At 42.4% G+C, this 23,176-nt stretch overlaps 1 protein-coding gene and 1 long non-coding RNA gene across 2 annotated transcripts in view; one reads left to right on the top strand and one right to left on the bottom strand.

The window, feature by feature from the left end:
* tedc1 (tubulin epsilon and delta complex 1) lies at positions 1–19,350 on the top strand. The gene is made up of 8 exons (XM_020535756.2): positions 1–208; positions 4,277–4,355; positions 9,550–9,752; positions 13,276–13,443; positions 14,890–14,988; positions 16,190–16,276; positions 17,107–17,304; positions 18,708–19,350. Exons 1-8 carry the CDS (start codon positions 77–79, stop codon positions 19,080–19,082), a joined length of 1,341 nt encoding a protein of 446 aa, XP_020391345.1. The 5' UTR covers positions 1–76; the 3' UTR covers positions 19,083–19,350.
* Positions 202–23,176, bottom strand: part of LOC125485646 — a 27,961-nt gene continuing 4,986 nt past the window's right edge. The window contains exon 3 of the long non-coding RNA XR_007264354.1: positions 202–341. This is a non-coding gene — a long non-coding RNA (uncharacterized LOC125485646). The remainder of the gene's footprint in view (positions 342–23,176) is intronic.

Consider the following 23,176-nt stretch of genomic DNA (forward strand, 5'->3'; position numbering starts at 1 on the left):
AGTCTCTTCATCTCGAGCTCATTATTTAACGGCTGCCTGAGGCGCGAGGGAGGGGGGCGCGCGCGCTCTTTCAACAATGAAGATTAAGGAGGCGATTGCCGCTTTGTGTAAAGTGCTCGTCGGGATACGGTTCAGGGATGGGGCGGCCACTGTAGCTGATGTCAGTCCGGAGATGTTTCGCAAGGCCAAGTTCAACCGAAATGAAGTGGTAAGAGTTTTCAGGGAGGAGGGTAGGATCGTCTGCATTGGTTGACGGCGAGCAGGACTAATGAGTACATGAATCTGGTGGAGGTGGAGTCTTCACAAAGTTGGACGGCCAATGGCATGTGTCTGGGGTGGGACTGTGGAAAATACAAAGTGATTTGATCATCTACAGGTTCAGTCAAAGTTGGCTATACACTTCAGACATCCATTTGAAGACAGTAGTCATGTATTTTTTTTGTTTCAATGACATTTAAGACGCTTTTTCCTTAAAGAAAACTGAACCAAATCTTCGTTTGTGAGGAGAGGAGATCCCCAGTAGAATTTTTTATTAACATATTCCACTCATCATTTTCCTTCAACAGTAAAGACCGATTTCCATTCCAAAGCCTTATTTTTAAATTATTCATTCCCGAGATGAAGGCTTTGCAGCATTTGTTGTCCTTCTCTAATTACCCACAGGGCAGTTAAGAGCCAACCACATTGCTGTGGGTCTGGAGTCACATGTAGGCCAGACCAAGTAAGGATGGCAGTTTCCTTCCCTAAAAAGGCCATTAGTGAACCAGATAGGATTTTCCTGACAATCGACAAGGATTCATGGTCATCATTAGACTATTAATTCCAGATATTTATTGAATTCAAATTCCACCATCTGCTGTGGCAGGATTTGGACACAGGTCCCCAGAACATTATCTCGGTCTCTGGATTAACAGTCCGGCAATAATACACCGAGGCCATCACCTCTTCCCACTTTGCAATGGGTTTTGACCATAGTCATTTTCAGATACAAGCTGGATTTTGAATGAGAAATGTTTATCAAATGCTTGAAGTAAAGATGGTAGAACATGCCGCAAATGAATACTGCTGCATTCTTCAGCATTGATTGGCAGTTACTACTGGGCCCTGTTTTGCTGCATCTTCTGATGCAGCTTGTCAGACACCATGTCAGTCTTCAGGTGTTACCCAGAGGAAAAAGATTCCCTCCTAGAATAAGAGATAACTAGGTGTAGAACTGGATGAACACAGCAGGCCAAGCAGCAGCATAGGAGCAGGAAGGCTGACGTTTTGGGCCTACACCCTTCATCAGAAATGGGGGAGGGGAAGGGGGTTCTGAAATAAATAGGGAGAGAGGAGGAGGCGGATAGAGGAGGAGGCAGATAGAGGAGAAGATAGGTGGAGAGGAAACAGACAGGTCAAAGAGGCGGGGATGGAGCCAGTAAAAGGTGAGTGTATGTGGGGAGGTAGGTCAACGGGGCAGGATGGAGGTTAGTAGGTAGGAAATGGGGTTGCAGCTTGAGGTGGGAGGAAGAACAGGTTAGGGAGGTGGTGACGAGCTGGGCTGGTTTTGGGTTGCGGTAGGGGGAGGGGAGATTTTGAAACTTGTGAAATCCACATTGATACCATTGGGCTGCAGGGTTCCCAAGCGGAATACGAGTTGCTGTTCCTGCAACCTTCGGGTGGCATCATTGTGACGCTGCAGGAGGCCCAGGATGGACATGTCTGAGGAATGGGAGGGGGAGTTGAAATCGTTCACGACTGGGAGGTGCAGTTGTTTATTTCAAACCGAGCGTAGCTGTTCTGCAGAGCGGTCCCCAAGCCTCTGCTTGGTTTCCCCGATGTAGAGGAGGCCACAACGGGTGCAGTATACCATATTAGCAGATGTGCAGGTGAACATCTGCTTGATGTGGAAAGTCTTCTTGGGGCCTGGGATGGGGGTGAGGGAGGTGTAGGGGCAGGTGTAGCACTTCCTGCGGTTGCAGGGAAAAGTGCCGGGTGTGGTGGGGCTGGAGGGGAGTGTGGAGCGGACAAGGGAGTCACGGAGAGTGTGGTCCCTCCGGAAAGCAGATAAGGGTGGGGAGGGAAAAGTGTCTTTGGTGGTGGGGTCGGATTGCAGATGGCAGAAGTGTCAGAGGATGATGCGTTGGATCCGGAGGTTGGTGGGGTGGTAAGTGAGGACGATTTCACAAGCTTCAAAATCTCCCCTCCCCCTACCGCATCCCAAAACCAGCCCAGCTCATCCCCGCCTCCCTAACTTGTTCTTCCTCCCACCTGTCCCCCTCCTCCCACCTCAAGCCGCACCTTCATTTCCTACCTACTAACCTCATCCCGCCCCCTTGACCTGTCCGTGCTATCTCCTCCCCACCTACACTCACCTTTACTGGCTCCATCCCCACTTCTTTGACCTGTCTGTTTCTTCTCCACCTATCTTCTCCTCTATCCATCTTCTATCCGCCTCCCCCTCACTCCCTATTTATTTCAGAACCCCCTTCCCCTCCCCCATTTCTGAAGGGTCTAGGCCCGAAACGTCAGCCTTCCTGCTCCTATGCTGCTGCTTGGCCTGCTGTGTTCATCCAGCTCTACACCTTGTTATCTCAGATTTTCCAGCATCTGCAGTTCCTACTACCCCTCCGAGAATAATTCTGGTTGAAGGAGCAATAGTCATGTGCGTCAAATATCATTTGTTGCAAGATATTCTCTTCATTTCCAAAATATTACTGAAACCAATGAAAGCAACATGTATAACCTGATATATCCACCTATCATTTATATATTAGTCTATTAATACTTCATAAAAACATACTAATAAATTCTAGCCTGCTGACACGGTAATTGTTAATAAAAGCCAAAAGAACTGCGGATGCTGTAAATCAGGAACAAAAAACAAAGTTGCTGGAAAAGCTCAGCAGATCTGACAGCATCTGTGAAGGAGAAAACAGAGTTTACGTTTCAGGTCCAGTGATCCTTCCTCAGAACTGATCAACTTTGTTTTTGTTGGCAATTGTTAATATTTGCTTAAAAAACCTTGTATGCAATTAAATTGTTTTCATTCGATCTGGAGTAAAGTATCTGGCCGGGTGCCTGGAGAAGACCTGGGTTCAGTGCAGGGGGCCGACCAGCTGAATTTGAGGAGGGAGAGAAGTCTTCATGACATCTCTAGCCCCTGATTGTCAATCACCACAATCATAAACTCGGCATCTAAGATATAGATGGACAGTCTCTGACCTTCTCATTTGAAGAAGAATATTGCGTTTGGAGTGAAATGCCAAGCCTAATTAATTACTGGGCACAAGTGTAAAGAAATTTGCAGAGTCACAGTTATTGTAATAAACTTCAAATGCAAAAACAAGAAAAAGTTTGAAAGGATAGGAATGCAAAGTAATTTAGTCTTGTGCTAACTGAAACCCAAATATATCAGGCCTCAGAATGAAAGAGCCACAATTAGCCCCATCAATGTCCTCCTGCAACTTCACTGAGGAGGGTGGCAGAGAGAATGAAAACTTACAGCAAATCTATGTTTGGATGGATTGGGCTGATAGTGCTTACTGCTAGGCCGTAACCTACTCCAGTCACTCACCTATAGTAATAGATGTTACCCTTTTTCACTGTTTAACTTTTAATTCCTTGTTCCCTTTACAAGGCAGATGGGAGTGTAAACCACTCAAATCACATACCTTCCATCCATGGGAATGCCTGCATGATCTAGATAAAACCTAATGAAAATCTAACATTTCCCCACATGTTGAGTGGTATGCTAGGAAGTATTACTCAACTCTCTAGAATTCCCATTTGCAGTGTATAGCACACTGTAAGAAGGTCTTACATTGTTTTTGGGGAGGGTTTTCTGATAATAGTTGGAACCTGGGAACCCTGTTGAAGGGGAGGGGCAATAGAGTTGCAAATGCAGACATTTGAATAATCTTAATAAAAATGTTGGGATACCAGGAAGTTTGGTGAAAACCCCAAAAATCTGATCACCCTAAAAAATGGAGGAGTTGAGAAACAGGGAGAGGAGAGGGGATTTATGGAGGAGGGAGGGAAGGAAGGAAGTCATGGGGGTTCGGGGGGAGGGGTGGAGGTGGTGGTGCAGTTAAGTTAATGGAAGAGAAGGAGGATCATATTGTGTGAGGGAGGGAACAGAGAGAGATCAGAGTGTGCTCGGAATGATTGGAGGGGAGCGGAGGAGGATGGCCCAGGAGCTAGGCAGCATAGAGTGCAACCGAGGATCGCATTAAAGGGAAAAGTCCTCTGGTTCCCAGTTTAACTTTTCTTCCCCTACTTTCTCTCCCCACCCCAGACAACTGAATTCTGGAAGTTGCTGCATTGGCTTCTGAAGCTACTCAATGAACACAGGCCCTCTGAGGCTTCAGATTTGGGTAAGAAATACTCCTCCTTTGTATAGTTTATTTAAAATTAGTGGAGACCTGCAAAATATTTGCATATGATTTACTTGTATATCATTATTGCAAAAATATAGTCATTTAAATCACCATTCAAATCACCACCGTTCCCCTCAATAATAAGTATACCACTTTGGATACTGTTGGGAGGGATGACCTACCAGGGGAAGCCATAGCGGCCAGGTCTGTGGCACGGAGCCTGGCTCTGTGGCTCAAAGGGAATGGGGGAAAATAGGAGATTCAATAGTTAGGGGAACAGACAGGAGATTCTGTGGTCGCAAACAAGACTCCCGGATGGTATGTTGCCTCCCGGGTGCCAGGGATGTCTCGGATTGAGTATACAGGATTCTTAAGAGGGAGGGTGAGCAGTCAGAAGTCATGGTACACATGGATACCAATGACATAACTAAGAAAAGGGATGATGACCTGAAAAGTGAATATGGGGAGTTAGGTTGGAAGCTAAAAGGCAGAATGAACAGAGTAGTAATCTCAGGTTTACTACCAGCGTCATGGGCTAGTGAGGCTAGGGATAGAGAGCGAGTGCAGCTGAGCACATAGCTACAGAACTAGTGTAGGAGGGAGGGCTTCAGATATGTGGATCATTGGGATACCTTCTGGGGGAAGGTGGGACCTGTACAAGAAAGATGGGTTGCACCTGAACTGGAGGGACACCAATATCCTTGCTCTTCAGGAGGGTTTAAACTAGTTTGGCTGGGAGATGGGAACCGGAGCTGCGAATCAGAGGATGGGGTAGCTGGTATACAGCATGCAGAAAATCTGTGAGGATGCATAGACAGTTGCAATCAGTGTGACAGGTTGAAGTGTGTCTATTTTAATGCAAGAAGTGTCAGGAATAAGGGTGATGAACTTAGAGCATCAGTATTTGGAGCTATGATGTTGAGGCCATTATGGAGACTTGGATATCAGAGGCAGGAATGGTTGTTGGATGTTCTGGGGTTTAGATGTTTCAAAAGAAATGGGGAGGGCGGTAAGAGGTGGGGGAGTGGCATTGCTAATCCGGAATGCTATCACGGCTGCAGAAAGGGAGGTCGTTGAAGAGAGTTTGTATACGGAGTCAGTATGGGTGGAAATCAAACAGGAAAGGAGCAGTCACTTTATTGGGAGTTTTCTATAGACCCCTCAATAGCAACAGAGACATTGAGGAACAGATTTTGGAAAGGTGCAGAAGTAATAGGGTTGTCGTCATGGGTGACTTCAACTTCCCTAATAATCAACTGGAACCTCCTAAATGCAAATAGTTTGGATGGAGCAGATTTTGTCAGGTGTGTCCAGGAAGGATTTCTGACTCAATATGTAGATAGGCCGACTAGAGGGAGGCCATATTGGATTTGGTGCTTGGCAATGAACCAGGCCAGGTGTCAGATCTCTCGGATTGAAATTCATTTCGGCGATAGTGATCACAACTCCCTCATCTTTACTGTAGTCCTGGAGAGGGATAGGAGCAGACAGTATGGAAAGGATTTAATTGAGGGAGTGGAAATTACAATGCTATTAGGCAGGAACTGCGAAGCATAAATTGGGAACAGATGTCCTTGGGGAAATGCACGACAGAAATGTGGGAGTTGTTTCGGGAACACTTGCTACGAGTGCTGGATAGGTTTGTCCCACTGAGGCAAGGAAGGGATGGTAAGGTGAAGGAACCTTGGATGACAAGACATGTGGAACATCTAGTCAAGAGGAAGAAGGAAGCAAGGATCGGACAGGGCTCTAGAGGGTTACAAGGTAGCCAGGAAGGAACTGAAAAGTGGACTTAGGAGAGCTAGAAGGGGGCATGAAAAAGCCTTGGCAGGTAGGATTAAGGAAAACCCCAAGGCATTCTGTACTTGTGCGAGGAACAGGAGGATGGCCAGAGAGAGGGTAGGACCGATCAGGGATAGTGGAGGAATCTTGTGCCTGGAGTCGGAGGTCCTTAATGAATACTTTGCTTCAGTATTCACCAGTGAGAGGGACCTTGTAGTTTGTGAGGACAGCGTGAAACAGGCTGATATGCTCAAACAGGTGATGTTAGGAAGGAGGATGTGCTAGAAATTTTGATAAACATGAGGATAGACAAGTCCCCAGGCCACACAGGATATACCCAAAGTTTATACGGGAACCAAGGGAAGAGATTGCTACACCTTTGGCGATGGTCTTTGCGTCCTCACTGTCCATTGGAATAGTACCAGATGACTGGAGGGTGGCAAATATTATTCCCTTGTTCAAGAAAGGGAATAGTGATAATCCTGGGAATTACAGACCAGTCTTACTTCAGTGGTGAGCAGATTATTGGAGAGGATTCTGAGATATAGTATTTTATGATTATTTGGAAAAGCACTGTTTGATTAGAAATGGTCAGCATGGCTTTGAGAGGGGCAGGTGATGCCTCATAAGACTTATTGAATTCTTTGAGATTGTGACAAAATACATTGAAGGTAGAGCTGCGGATGTGGTGTATATGGATTTTAGCAAGGCATTTAATAAGGTTCCCCATGGTAGGCTCATTCAGAAAGTAAGGAGGCATGGGATTCAGGGAAATTTGGCTGTCTGGATAAGGAATTGGCTGTCCAATAGAAGAGAGGGTGGTAGCCTGGAGCTTGGTGACCAGTGGTGTTCCACAGGGATCTATTCTGGGACCTCTGCTCTTTGTGATCTTTATAAATGACTTGGATGAGGAAGTGGAAGGGTGGGTTAGTAAGTTTGCCAAAGACACAAAGTTTGGTGGAGTTGTGGATAGTGTGAAGGGCTGTTGTAGGTTGCAACAGAACATTGACAGGATGCACAGCTGAGCAAAGAAGTGGCAGATGGAATTCAACCCAGAACAGTGAGAAGTGATTCATTTTGGAAGGTTGAATTTGAGTGCAGAATACAGGGTTAATGCCAGGATTCATGGCAGTGTGGAGGAACAGAGGGATCTTGGGGTCCATGTCCATATGTCCCTATGTCCCTCAAAGTTGCCACAGTTGTTAAGAAGGCATATGGTGTGTTGGCTTTCATTTGCAGGGGGATTGAGTTTAAGAGCTGTGAGGTTATGCTGCAGCTCTATAAAACCCTGGTTAGACCACACTTGGAATATTTGTGTTCAGTTCTGGTCGCCTCATTGTAGGCAGGATGTGGAAGCTTTAAAGAGGGTGCAGAGGAGATTTACCAGGATGCTGCCTGGAACAGAGGGCAGGCTTTATGAAGAAAGGTTGAAGGATCTAGGGCTTTTCTCATTGGAGTGAAGAAGGATGAGAGATGACTTGATAGAGGGGTACAGGATGATGAGAGGCATAGATAGAGTGGATAGCTAGAGACTTTTTCCCAGGGTGGAAATGACTATCATGAGGGGCCATAATTTTAAAGATGATTGGAGGAAGGTATAGGGGAGGTGTCAGAGGCAGGTTCTTTACAGTGGTGGGTGCACAGAATGCACTGCTAGTGGTGGTAGTAGAGTCAGATGCATTAGGGACATTTAAGCAACTCTTGGATAGGCACATGGATGATAGTAAAATAAAGGGTATGCAGGTTAGTTTGATCTTAGAGTAGGGTAATAGGTCGGCACAACATCATGGGCCGAAGGGCCTGTACTGTGCTGTACTATGTTCTATGTTCAATGTGATGCCAGTCAGTCAGTCTTCCAGTGCCACACTCATTGTTAAGCACTCTTGTCTACTCTTTCCTTGCAATAATGGCATCAGAGAAAATGTTCTTTCAGTATCTTGTCTGTAAGTTGTTTGTTTATTTCAGGTTTGGGAAGCCAAATGTATTACTGAAAGATGTGTATTTATAAAGTGGTTTTCACAGCCTTAGAATATCCCTGGCAAAATACTTGAGATGTAGTAACTGTAGAAAATAAACAGAAGTCCTGCAAGAATTTGTATGCTTTCTAAACCCATGTCTGGGCCCACAGTTGTAGCTGTACTTATCAGTTCTGATGTCCTTGCTGCCATTGCAGCTTCTTGCTAATATCTAACTGCCTAAAGTCATTAGTCTGCATATTTCACTGAATCCACCTGTTGTCTGTGGCTGTCCTAACCCTGAACCTGCTGCGTTTGAAATTGATCCTTGTTGTGACAATTTTCTGTCTAGGAGAGAAGAGCATCAAAATTTGGGTGCACTTTTGTACTCCCAATCTGCACCTGCTTTTAATGGCAATGTCATGTTGGTATGGCCACTTTTCAAATGTCCGAGAACAATACCTAACACAGATATTGGACGTCCCATTTACCAAGTACCTATTTAAGGTGCACTCACTAAAAGTGGTCTCCCATCTGCAAAGCAGGTGGTCATTCTAAAGGTGGGACGAGTTGGCTGTAACAGACACTTTAGCTGACTTATAGGCATTTACAGGCCTTGGAGAGAACATCAACCTAATTTCCTAGAATGATACTTGGGCTTAGATAGTTAAATTTGAGGCTTGTGTACCTTTTTTTAAAAAAAAAAAAGGTTAAATGTTGAGGATGATTTAACTATGTTTCAAATGATAAAGGGATTTGCAAGGGCAGATGTTTTAGAAATTAAAAAACATCTAAGGAGCAGCATGGCGGCTCAGTGGTTAGCACTGCTGCGTCACAGTGCCAGGGACCTGGAGTTTGCACATTCTCCCCGTGTCTATACGGGTTTCCTCCCACAGTCCAAAGATGTGCAGGCTAGGTGGATTGGCCATGCTAAATTGCCTGTAGTTTTCAGGGATGCGTAGATTAGGTGGGTTATAGGGGGTTGGGTCTTGGTGGGATGCTATGAGGGTCGGTGTGGGCTTGTGCCCATTTCCACACTGTGGGGATTCTATGTTAAAATTAGAACGAAGTTGCTTAGGTGTAAAAATCAGGAAAAACATCTTCATACAAATATTGTGGAAATCTGGAATTTGTTCCAGAAGGCTTGAATGCTCATAGTCAATTGAAATCTTTCAAGACAGACTAATGGGTCAGGAGGTCAAGGGATTTGGTGCAAAGGTGGGTGAATAGTGTAAAGATACATTTCATCTATCCATTATTTAACGGGACAAACTTGAGCTGAATGGTCTGTTTGTATTTCCAGAGTAATTTTGAAATTCAGGAAAAAAAATTCAGTGATAGACCTGTAGATCTGAAACAGAAGTTTAAAGTTTACCAATAACTAAGGAGTTCTGTGTGCAGCAAACTGCCTTTAACAGTCCTCCTTGGTTTCTGTGTTTTCTCTGCTGGCACAGCTGACCAGATTAAATATGTGAAAGCTGCAGTTTGCTACTATGGTTATGGATTCATGGATTTCTACCAGCTGCCCATGGATGGCAGTCTGGGTAGTCAAGATCTCCTTTTGGCTTTCTCATGGCTGCTACAGAGAATTCACCTGTTGGAGCAGCTGCTGAATCTGCATAGACTACAGTTGGAAGATAGAGCATCACTCTGCATGGTAAGCACACCCTGCAGCACACAGCAGCAGATTCCTTACTGGTAAGGTTTACAGACACAGCCACCTGCTCTGGTAGGTGACAAGAATTTGTCAGATTCTATTGTCATGTTCCCAGCTGACGACTACTGAGCAAGTAGAATCCCAGACTGAAATCTGACTTTTTTTTTTAAGATTTAGTGAGGGGTCTTTCACTGAAACCCTAGTATGTAACACATGCTGCAGAGATCTGGTTTTTAAAATATAAACACTTATTCCACAAAAGAAAAAAAGAATAAATAAATAAACCAAGCTATTTACATTTAACCCAATTTGAAAGATTTTGAAACAGTAAAGTACAATATTCCATCTAGTCTGCCAGCAAAGTTTTACAGTACCCAAACACCAGGAGAATTCACGTTTCTATCATACCTATAGGTTTAACTTGACTGTTTTTCAATTCTCAGTCGAGTGTCTGATAGCTTCATCCTTCAACTGAGCTTAGACTGTCTCAGTTTCAAATAACCCCTTCAGGGTCCTAACCAAATATTTGCTGTTCCAGAACTTTCAAACTAAAAACCTTTACACCAAGGTAACCTATTTCTAACTTTTCTGAACGAACTCCTTGTTCCAAGAGAACTGTTTCATACATCTAACTTCAATAAAGATGTCTGCAAACTGAACCCAAAAAGATTACCAAGCTCTGAGTGTTTTATCCAAGCAAAAAAAAAAATCCTCATGCTTCTAACTGAAAGCAGCCAAATACTCTTTAATGATTACCCTATCCACTTGTAAAACTCGCCCAATGCCATCAAATTCACATTAGTACTGCAAAAATATTCTCTCAATGGCTTCTTTCAAAAAAAACTATGGCTTCACACATACTGTCAAATTAATTGTTAAACCCCCTCATGCACACAGATTAAAACCCAAATGCTGCTAGTTAAAAATCCAAATTCTAAATGATATTAAATATATATATCTTGCACCTTGCATCTACCCAATGGATATTTACTCTTGGCATATCTGGTTCTAATATTCTGATTATGGCCCCTTCCGAGACGGTCCAAACAGTTTGTCTTTATTTACCTTGTCTTTTTCCCCTCTAATATAGAGTCATTTTGCAGGGAGGAGGATATTTGGCCCTTTGATAAATCACCTTTACCATTCTAAATTCTGGGAAGTACAAACCTAGTTTGTTTAATCCCTTATTTAGAATCAGAGTCGTACAGCACAGAAACAGACTCTTCAGTCCAACTTGTCAGCGCTGAGCAGACATCTCAATCTGACCTAGTCCCATTTGCCAGCATTTGGCCCATATCCTTTTAAACCCTTCCTATTCATATACCCATCTAAATGCCTGATAAAATGTTGTAATTGTACCTACCTCCACCACTTCCTTCAGCAGCTCATTCCATACACGCACCATCCTGTGTGAAAAAGTTACCCCTTGGGTCCTTTATAATCTTTTCCCTCTCATCTTAAACCTATGGCCTCTAGTTTTTGACTTCCCCACCCTAGGAAAAAAAGATCTTGGCTATTCACCCTATCCATGCTCCTCATGATTTTTAAACCTTTATAAAAAGGGTCACCCCCTGGCCTCTGAATAGAGGTATCACTGATGAATCAATGTTACAATCCCTCAAAGGCCAATATATGCTTCCTAAGATGTGAAGACCAGAACTGCAGTCAATTCTCAGGGTTTGTTCCACTCAGGACCTTTGCATACCCAAAAAACTTTCACTCATGGTAGTCTAGAATTGTAGATATAAAGGTCAGCATTCCATTAAGTCTTTTCTGTGATTGTTCTCTCTACTTGGTCCTCAAAGTCTCTGGATCACCACTATTTGTATCTTTTTATTGGTTCACCTGTTCTGTCTATTTTAGGTTTTAAGTGAGTGACCTGATACTTGTCTACATTGGAATCTATTTGCCACAGCATTGTCTATTTACTTCATCTATCAATGTCTCCTGGTAATTTTATGTTTCCATCCACACTGCTTGCAATTCTGACTTAATTGTGTGTTCAGCTATTTGACAGATGACTTCTTATGCACAATGTAAATTATTACTAAATATTCCAAATGGTTAAGGCCTCTACATGATCTTTACAGGACACTCCAGTCACAAATAGTGTATCTGCCATTATCCTCACTCTCAACTATCAGTTAGTTTCTTAAACTGATCAATAGTGTGTCTTCAATCCCATGGGCTTTAATGTTGGTTAACAGTCTCTTAAGGGACTCTCTCATACCTTCTGATGGTCTGTATAGGATCAATAACATTTGCAGACATTCCCGTGTTTTCTTGAATCAAAAGTCGTACAGCACAGAGAGAGAACTTTTTGGTCCAATTTGTCTGCACCAACCAGACATCCCCATCTAATTTAGTTTCAACTTCAAAAAATTCAGTTTGATTTTGCATGCTACACTTGTCCTTTACAAATCTATTATGCTGACTCTCTCCAATTAACTGAACTTTAGAATTTATAATTAAGGATAAAAATAATTCTCGTAACTTCCTGACAGCCAATGTTAGATAGCATAATAGAATGCCTACAGCATGGAAGCAGGCCATTTGGTTCATAGAGTTGACACCAAACCTCCAAAGACCATCCCACCCAGACCCAACCCCTGACCTTATCCCTGTAACCTTGCATTCACCATAGCCACTCCTGCACTTGTGTGGACATTATGGGCAATTTAGCATAGCCAATCCACCTAACCCGCACATCTTTGGACTTGAGGAAACTGAAGCACACAGGAAACCTACACAGACACTGAGAATTCCCAGAGTCCACATAGACTGTCGCCCGAGGCAGTCGAACCCAGGACCCTGGCACTGACAGGCAGCAGTGCTAACTATTGAGTCACCGTTCACCCATCAAAAAAAATAGGAGCAGAAGTGGGCTATTCCACCCATTGAGTTTGCTTTGCCTAAACTTTGCCTTTGTTACTTCTCTGGTCTCACTCTTGCTTAAACAGCTGAATTGACATGTGCAATTTTTCAATCTAAAAGGAGCAGTTCCTGAAGCAAGAGAACTTTGAATGGTTACATTTGACATCTGCAATGTTCTTGCCTTTCTTTAAAGCATTGGGTTTGAAAACATCTGATCTTCAGAATTTGCTATTCTTCATTTGGTATGCTGCTGTCTTTTTAAAAAAAATGTAATGTTAGTTTTCCTGCAATGTCTCACATAGTGACCTGCCTCTACTGTAGACAGTGACACAGTAATTATTTAGCATATCCACCATTTCCTTGTTGTCCTTTTCATTATTGGTTGCCATGGGACCCACATTGAATAGCAATTAAAGAAGCACAGGGTAAAGAGAGGGTGACAATCTCAATTTTGATCACTGGTCTGGCTATTTTTTGCAGCATGATGGTGGTGAGAGCAAACAGACATGGCATTCAAAAATATCTCGGTATCGTGAAACAATGATATCATAAGAAATTTGCTTTCCCCGGCTTTAAAAACAAAACATTGAAATAGAACATTTGGTTAGTATTAGCTAACAGTAATTATGATGAAGACTTTTGCTTTCAGTGCAAACAGACTCTACCATTCAGCCCCATGGAGAGATCAGACCTTCAGGAAAGCAGGCACCCAGTGGAGATGGATGTGCGATATCTGCAGTCTTTATATGGGAAGCTGCGTTTCCGCTGGAGAAATCTTTACAGTGCTCAGCAGGAGAGGTGTACTGCCCTTTATAAGGTATGTACAACACTTGCCTTTAAGCGGTATCCTCATTCCTCAGTATCAGGACCCATTGGGTCTAAGTTGTGCTTTATCAGATAAGGCAGGCTGGAGTCTGTTTCAAGGCAGCAACACTTGTGGTTTAGCTAATGCTGTGAACTAAGCTGTATGGATTATCGGTGCTGTTTCAACCCAAATGTGTATTTAGAATGTGTGCTGTGAAGTTGTCACTCAGGTTGGCCAGGCTCCCACAATCAAACCTCAATCTGGATTAAAATGACAAGAGAATTTGTTGCAATGGTTAATTTTGTTCATCTTTCAAGCAAAGATGACCATGTTTGTTATCTCAAGAAATAGTCACATTGCATGGAAACAGACCCTTTAGTCCAACTAGTCCACGCCAAACATCTTCCCAAACTAAACTAGTGCCACTTGCCTGCATTAGGCCCATATCTCTCCAAACCTTTCCTATTCATGTACTTATCCAAATGTCTTTTAAATTATTGCAACTGTGCCTGTTCCTCTGGCAGTTCATTCCACACTCAAGCCACTCAGTTTTTAAAAAAGTTGCCTTTTTTTTTTTTTTTTTAAAAAAAAGACTTCTCCTCTGACCTTAAAAATTTACCCGCTAGTTTTGAACTCCCCCCTCCCCAACCATGGAAAAGATCCTTGCTATTCACCTTATCTATGCCCCTCATGACCTTATAAATCTAAGATCACCCCTCAACCTCCTACTCTCCAGTGAAAATACTCCTAGCCTATTTTTATAACTCAAACCTCCATTCCTTGCAACATCCTGGTAAATCTTTTCTGAACCCTCTAATTTAATAATATCCTTCCTGTAGCAGGCAACCAGAACTGCACACAGTACTCCAGAAGAGGTCTCAATGTACTGTACAACCTCAAATTCTGGTGTTTCGAATGTTGTGGATGGCTGCTAAGAACTTTCTGGGCATAGATTAGTCTATGACAAATGGGACAGGATCCCGTAAATGATTAAGTTTTAAATGAATTGCTAGTTCAGGATTTCTTCTTGCATTTCTGTGTCTCTGACTTCAGATTTCTATAGAAGATTCAAATTGGTAAGTGAGTATTAGGCATTCTGGCTATATGACCAGGTTGACCCAGTGTGATTGTCTCAGCGAGATAGTGTGGATGCTTGGCATTGCCAGTTTGGGTGAGCACCTCCAGTGTCTGGTATTTTGCCTACTATCTGATCTTCAGTCATTTCCAAAAGGTAGTTCAAATGGAAATGATTTGAGCTTCTTGGAATAACTCAGGAACAGTCCCAATCTCTTGTCTGAACGGCAGAGTGGGCTAGACTACAGCTTTCAGTTTGTTTGGCAACAACTAGAAGCTTCTGAGCATAGCATGAAGCACTTCCCCCGCCAAAGACTGAACCTTGTATCTGTTTTTAGGGCCACTGAATTAAGTCTTATTCTGATTTATGATGTTGGATTTCAGATCCATTTGTACACCAAAGGATGTAGCAGCAGCCAGAGCTTTGATCATTTGTCTGCAACCGAGGCACGTCTGACCCAAGATCATGAACAGTACACTGAGGTGAGCTGGCTGTGGCCCAGAATACTTTTCTTGCAGAGTACTACTACAAAAATCCTGTGACTTTCTTTTTACAAATTCATTTGTCAGCTAACTAAACCAAATTGTCTGTATTTTACACTTTAGATAATTCCTTATCAACTTGTTCAGAGATGTTACTGCACACATCTGGAGCAGGTGGGACTTGAAACAAGTTTCCTGGCTCAGAGGTAGTGACACTATCGCTGTGCCATTAGAGATCACTAAATTTTAAGGTTTTATTCACCCAGTTTATATTGTGCACCTTCAACCCAATTAAGCTATTTTCAAATCAACTTATTCAGAGGTGTGATTACACATCTCTGGATCAGATGTAGGGACAAATTCCAGTACCTGGTCTCAGCTGACTGTCAGTGGTCTGTACGTTTGCCCGAGTGCTTGCTGAGACAAGACTTTCCCTTGCTTCTCACATGCCTACTCAATTATTGAAACTATGGCCATTGCTGCTCTCTGGTTCTAGACTACATTTTAGATGGTTGTTCTACAGGAACAACTATTGAATGATAATATCCCATGGGAGCCATCTTACAATTCATCCAGTCAGCCATTGACATGCTAACCAAGTTGGCACAGTAGCTGTTTAAGTGTGGTAGATCACAACTGAGGCTGACTTTCTCCTTATCTAGTTGCTTTACAGGGCACCTCAGTAGGAATAGCTGGATAGTGATGGGGAGTGCAATTCTTGGGCAATTTTCCACTCCAAGTGAAGGAGTCTCCGGCCAGTTTTAACAGTTCTGTAGTCTCTCTGGTTAGGGTCAATGAACAGCCCAGAGTGGGGCTCCAACCTAAGCCCATCTTTTGCTGTGTGGTTCAGCAACCCAATGCTTTAATCATCTGAGGCACTGGGGAATACTTCCTAGACTACCAATCCAGCAGTTGTGATCCAAGATATAAAAATTCCAATAACGAGACTGGATTTTTACAGCAATATGTAAATAATTTGTTCTGATTACAGTTCTTTCAGATCTTTCTCTGATCAATTTATACTTGCCACCCCCCCTGACTTTTGACCTCCTAACTGTGCCTGTCTGGATAATCTTTGAGGATTCATTCATGCAGTCATTTAAGCTGTTCTGCCAAACACCTTCCCCTACACATAAATCACTGCTTCAGGTTATCAGGATATGTCTTGACCTTTTTCCTAATGTAATTTGCAATGTTGTAGTTTGTGCAGCTGCTGGAGCGCGAGAACGTACAATTGGAGGCATACCTGGAATGGAAGCGGCTAGAGCCCATATATTGGCAATGGATGGTAAGAGAAATTTTCTTTACAGAGTAGAGTGGGCAGAAATGTTCCTAATTCTAAATCCTGCACACTATGCTCAATAGTACAGATGTAGATAGCATTGTTGGGCTTCTAGTTGAAATCAGTTTGTGTAGGTTTGCCCCACTGATTTGGGAATTAAAGAGCTGATTTTACTAAACTGAGCTGAATGGTAAGAAGCTTGGAGGAGAGTGCCCAAGATTTTCTAATTAAGAATTCCCACCAAGTGAGGCTCCTCACCTGGAACTCTATTGCAAATAGAGTCCTGAGCTTTCAGATTAATTGAGTTTCCTACAGGGCTGTAGGAGTGACCTGTCAAGAAGGAACAAGACTTCACCCTCTGTTTTAAAGCTTTAAAACAGAGCACCAGTGTTTCAGCTGTTATTTTGTGAATGCAATGGCTGTAACTGATGTAGAACCTACAAAAAGAATGCCAGCCATAGTTTTGCTGGTGGAGTCCTGCTGAAATCCACATTGAGACTCATCACAAATTACATAGCCAAATGGAAAGCATTCCCAAAAACCTTGCAAGCTAACCAATTTTTCTAGTTTCAACAGGAGTGTTTCACGAGGTTTCCTATTTTCTCCCTCATCTCTTTCTCCAGGAATTCAGTGTTTTTCTTGCTGCTGACAATATGACAGATAATGCCAGGAGTATCGTCCCAGTATTCACAAGGATTGTAAATTATTAGGTTGTAGATTTAGAAGGTTTTTGGAGACAATAGGATTGTTGCTGTTCAACTTAGTCTTCAAAGTAGAGGGATGGGTGGGATCTAATCTGATACACAATGGAATTAATAAATCTTGTTCCTTCTCAGGAAAGTGTGCTGTCTGCCAAGCTGCAGGAAACCCAAGAGCTGCTGAATGTTGACATTACAACTGTCACTGTCCCCTCATTCAATCAGAGGGAGAATTGCAAGGAACCGGATATCTTCAGGGAAACAAACAAACTTTACAATGAGCTACTGAAGCTGCAGTCAGAGCTACAGGACCGGAGAAGGATGAAGGATGAAAGGGTACTTTGGAGTGAAATACTGCACTTTGTTTGGAGAACCACCTCCAGTCAGGTGTACAGCCCTACAGGCAACTGTAGAACTATCCTTTTGACTTAAATTCAGAATGAGGAACATCATATTTGTCCTGAGAATATGGGTATCACTATCCAAAAGAAGCCAACCATGGGCCTATTTCTTGAACTATTGCTATCTGTTTAGTGATCAAGCTTTTACAATGCTGAAAATGAGGGTAAACTGCATTTATTCAGTATAGAATTGGATAAGGGTATAACTCAAATCACTCATTTATCTGTTTTTTTGAGAATTTTAGAATTAGGATATCCTACTAAGGGAAATTTTTTAATGCAAATATTTGAAAGGAGTAATGACCCCTTACTCAACCACTCCCTATGACAAATCATTCTGTGTGCCAATCATGTGTAAAGAAATACTTCTGACCTCCCTCATTCTTTGTGACAATTTAAATTGATGACCCACACTGATATTATGTAGCAGTGAGATTGTTTTTTTTATTCCCTGTTCATTTCATAAAAACGTCATTCTTATATTAATCTCCATTAGATTTTCTCTTTGCATTCTCTGCTTCATACTCTCTAATTCTAGGGTCTCAAGTTTCTCTCGCACCAAGGTTTTTTGCACCTATGTCCTACTTTCTATTTTGAGGGGGGTATACAATGTTAGGAGTTATAATATCCCACTCTGGGTTCAAGCTACCAAATATTCAAATGTCAGCAATGCCTTCGATCATTTACATCAGTAGATCCTACAAGTGGTACAGAATTGTGCCTCTGGGTGGGACCTAGTCTCTTGCTGAGTCCTAACATTTTTCTCAGTAAGCATGGGCTTTCAACTTTGATCAGTGTGGCACCAAAACATTTGGCTAATTTTAGCTTTATCTTCTGGCTGTAGAATACACAGGGTGGAAGCTTAGAGATCCAACACAGCCATTTCCATCAGCAATTACTTAGTTCACACAATTAGCATGGGTAATTCAATGGATGATTTCTTTCTTTCCTTGGAAAAGAGAGTGTCTCTCTAGAGTTCCACTGATCTTCAGGATGCAACAGGTCAGAGCAGGTGAGATGGAGATGATTTCAAAGTCAAGAAAGGGCATATCATTGTATTTCACCTCCCAATTTCATTAATTGTTTTATGCTCAATTACTGAAAACACTACAAGTTGGATCTCAGCCTTTGCATGTTTTCTGCTGAATTTGATCATTGTAGTTCAAAATCCCACTCTACAGACATGAGGACAAAACCCAGGATTTGGGAACTGTGCTGTCAGAGGGGTGACCTTAAGACACCTGTTAATCCAAGGAATCTGAGTTAATGTCCACTTAACAATTAAGTGTTGTGATTTGCATTGCAACTTCTGACCTCTATCTGCCTATATTTCTGTAGATTAAAGACCAGGAGCGAACTATGGGAGATCACATAGGATGGCATAAAGCAGTGTTCCTGACATGTGGTGATGTGGAGCAGAAACTGGCAGCAGTACAATCCAGAATGAGCCAGGAGAGAAGACGACATGGTGAAGTCAGATTGGCATTGAGAATCAACTCTACTCCCACTCCTATCAGGAGTGGACCTCCCACTGCCCAACAACATAACCGCTCAGGGAGTCTCACTGCATTAGAAATGATCGCACAGCTAGAAGCTGAAGCGATCCTATTAAAGGAGGAACTCCAAGAACTGCAGCAACTTTCCAAAGAGGCTCTTGGAGAGATTTTGGAGCATCTGGATGGAGTGATATGCATTCCACCAATGCAGCGATGAGACTCTGGGAATTCATAGACAAGTTAGTGACAATGCAGTGACAAATGGGCAGATCACATACAGGCCATTTCTGCTTACTACTGTCACTCATGGATTTGTTCTCTGCAGTAAGACAATACATCCATAGGCATCTGATCTTGGTTGTGTTAAAAGGTCCTAATGGGGAGACTCAGTTTATGTATGGTGTATCAGAGATAGACAGGAAGAATTGTTGGGCATGTTATGGTTTTAAAAAGACAAAAAACATTAAAGAATCAGTCAGTCATGATGTGTTTTGTTTTAAAACATTTTATTTGCTTTGTATTTTTTTGAAGGCAAGGTGTCATGATTTACTTTGACTAGCCCTATGCTTGCCTAAAAATGTGTTAACCACAGAAAGGAAACCATTTAGTCCTATAGGTCTGTTCTGCCATTCAATTAGATTTGGTTGAAATGTCTCTTGGAAGAGATCCAGAACTGAACAACTTAGCTCTAACTTTAAAGGTAATGCCCCTTTATTTTGGATTTCTGTTGTCAAAAAGAGCATTTTTTTTCTCCATTCTACTGAACAATGAGATCATAAAATTTCATATTACTGAACATTTTTATCCCCTGCTGGTTCGCTGTACAAAAATCAGCCAGGTTAGACTGTAAAGCCGTGATGAAACAACAAAGTCCTTCCCAAGCTTTCAGTCAGAAGTGTAGGCAAAAACTGATCTAATAGCCTGGGTTTGAGGAACTGGAGTGCCTGACGTGGGGGGCTCCAGATCAGAGATCTTCAATCCCATGTTATTGCAATCCACTGCCACCCATCCCAGCCTAGTTTTTATTCAAAGTCAGCACGAACAGCCAGATCTTGAACATTGTTCTTGTGACAGGTTATTCTTGTTTTGATTTTACACTTGTTGAAAAATGTCACCATAAACTACTAAAATTCTTGACCAGACAAAAACTAAGAGAATCTTGAGAAATAAATTGAGAGTCTATGATGTGCATCTGGGATCATTTGTTGAATGATGAATCAACTTTCCATAGTTAGTTTTTCCATATTATGAAAATTAACCATTCCTCCAATGCCTGCTTCATTTTTATAAAGTCAGTTAAATATCTTCTTGTTTATCACTTACCCTCTGAACAGAATCTATAGGATTTGAGATGGAGAGAATCAGGCAAAAAAGGGAGCTGCTGCACTGTGATGATTCTGATGCATTTCCTGATGCTGGAGACTTAAATCTTTGTGTAATGGGCACAGTTTCAGAATTTTCAGATGATACAGAAAATGTGTGAATAGTGAGGAGGTTAGTGTAGAACTTAAAGGATGTGGGATGGTGGAATGAGTAGAAAAGTGGCAGATGAAATGTTAATGCAGAAACATGGTGATTATTTTGGTTGGAAGAATGCAGACAGACAATACAAAGTAAAGGATCGAGTTCTAAAGAGGAAGTGTGTATGTACATAAATAATTGCAAGTTGAGATAGTGGTTAATCCTAGGCCTTTATTAAAGGAACTTAGCTTCTTTGCTTTTATACTCTTAGCACACTAGTTCAACCACATTTTAGGAGGAATGCAAGGGCACCAGAGGTGAGGCATGAAAAATTTCTGCTATCTCTGTTGGATGTCTCCAACATCGACAATTCAAAATGCCATTTTAAGTATAGGTTCCAATTTTTGGAGCTGGTATGGGTCTTAAAAATTGTCATTGAGAGCTGAAGATAGCAAGAACTGCAAATGCTGGAATTGGAGATACCACAGTATGGAGCTGGAGGAACACAGCAGGCCAGGCAGTGTCAGAGGAGCAGGAAAGTTGACGTTTTGGGTCAGGACCCTAGAAGGGTCCTGGCCTGTTACATTCCTCCAGCTCCATACTGTGTTGTCATTGGACAGCTGGAACTTACTGCATAACTATGATTAGAGGAAAAGCAAGTATTGGAGAGACTGAAGCTTCTGTCTCTCCTACTGTAGCTGTTCCAGCTTCTCCACTCACAGGATCCCTCCCACTCTTGCTGCACCTTCACAGACAGTATCTATGTTCGGAGGAACAGCAGGTGTGGGTGGGAGAGACCCTATGATTGGAGGAACTAGAGTTTATTCTGTTTCTGCTATTCCCACCACACTGGAAACTGAGCTGTTCTAGTTGTTGTATTGACATCCTCCAGAAGGCTGAAGAGATTAAACAAAGTTTGGGGCCTGGAAGTAGGGCCTCTCTGCCAATAACTAGGCCACAGTGGACACTGGGATCCTCTCCCAGGCTGGATGTGACTGCTGTGTACATCAATACCTTAAACCAGTGCCAAGGAATTGGGACATGTTAATTTGATCCCCTTTTACTCTGAACTCAGTGAATTAACCGGAGCAAGGCAAGTGCTTTGGCAGTGTTTGGAGCAATCAAGGCACCTCAAGATGTTCTTGAGTGGGCAGTGATGTTGGTGCAGGGACAGGAATAGGAGTTCCCATTTGCTCTATAAACACTTCGGAAAGAAGCAATTAAAGGCAGGGCCAATTTGACTGCATTCTTGAAGCACATCCTGCTCTAATTTTATAATGAATTGGATTGCTAGTGGGTGCAGAGATATGCCACAAAAGTAAGTGAAGCAGAGTGCAAGATTTAGTGTACAGGAAGAATGTGTTCCTTTGCAGAATCAACTAAAAAAAGAAATTAGTCCCTGTTTAGTTTCCCAGCTATCCTCAGAGTAACCGTCAGGCAAGTAGCCAAGAGGTGAATGAATAAAGGCGAGTTGGACATTGTTGGGAAGGGTATAGGATTTGAATGTTTGATATCTGGAAATGAGCTGGACACCAGATATTAGGAATAAAGGGAATGTGAGATTGGGCAATTAGACAACAAACATGGAGGGTAATAAGTGACTTGAACAACAGATATTGGGTCCAGGTGAGTTGGCATTTAGACATGGTGAGGGTGTTTAATGGTCAGTTATGGTTATGATGTCCTATGACATGTCAATGCTTTCTGAACCAGGTGCCCAGATGTCCAGACCATGAGGCTGAAGGACAAACCAAACCTAAGTAAGCTTCCCTAAAAAGAAAATAGGGACTGGAACCTATTTGTGGCTCACAGTCTCCTCAAGATTACAGGTGCTGAGAGTCTGAGTTTAACTTGCGGTTTCAGGACTGCTGCATGCAGCACTCTACAGCAGATCCAGTGGTAAGGGAGAGAACGCCTGTGTAGCAAACCCTCTACTGGGGTGTCCTACTTTGTAGTTTTAAGCCAATACAGCCAAATTAAAGGGATTGTCATCCATTTATTTATTTTAAAGGGCACTAACAACAAAAAAAATTAGTGTCTTCAAATTTTCAATGAACTGTATTTCTAACCAATTTGTTCAGAGATGTTACTATACACCTGTGGAGCCAGAGAGACTTGAACCCAGGCTTCTCTGGTCTGGGGCAGAGACACCACCCTTGCACTACAAGAGGGTCTACTTCCCCCCTCTTTATATTATTTTAAAATAGCCAATTAAGTTGACTTGAACCAAGTGAACAAATTAACAACCCCTTTAAAAGGGGCTCAGTGATAAAAGGCAACCCCAAATGCAGCTTTCAAATTCAAAGTAAAAGTTGGTTTTGTGGAATAATTATGCACTCTGTAGCTTCTGTTGGAAAGTCTGATTTGATGTCTGTATTTATACTATTTTTAAATTTAAAACAACTAAATCCAGTTAAATGAAACAGGAAACAACCTTAAAAGGGCAAACTGTAAGGTAAGAAACTTGAAATTTAAATTTATTTGGTATTCTTTTTTCTTAAATTAATCCTACGCTACTACCGTACAGCAGAAGTGCTTACTCTGCTGCCTTGGCCAGTCTCAGGAGCAGACCCATGGAGGTCCTCCAACCTGCCCACTCTCCTCCACACTGGGTGCCAAAAGATCAGGAGTGTGGGGCTGAAGTGTAACCAGAAATCACAAAAGAAGGTCCTTCAGGTATCTAAAAAAGGGAGTACAAACACCCACACCCAATATACCTGTGGTCCACAGGCTCTTCAGCACCACAAAAGATATTCGGGCTGGGAGTTAGTGAACCGCAGCAATGTGCAGTTACGAGGGACTGCTACATGCAACACCTTCCACCCCAGATCCTGGAGGGAAATTGGTATT

Source organism: Rhincodon typus, chromosome 21 (genome assembly GCF_021869965.1).
Source record: "Rhincodon typus isolate 14 chromosome 21, sRhiTyp1.1, whole genome shotgun sequence".
Taxonomy (NCBI): Eukaryota; Metazoa; Chordata; class Chondrichthyes; order Orectolobiformes; family Rhincodontidae; genus Rhincodon; species Rhincodon typus.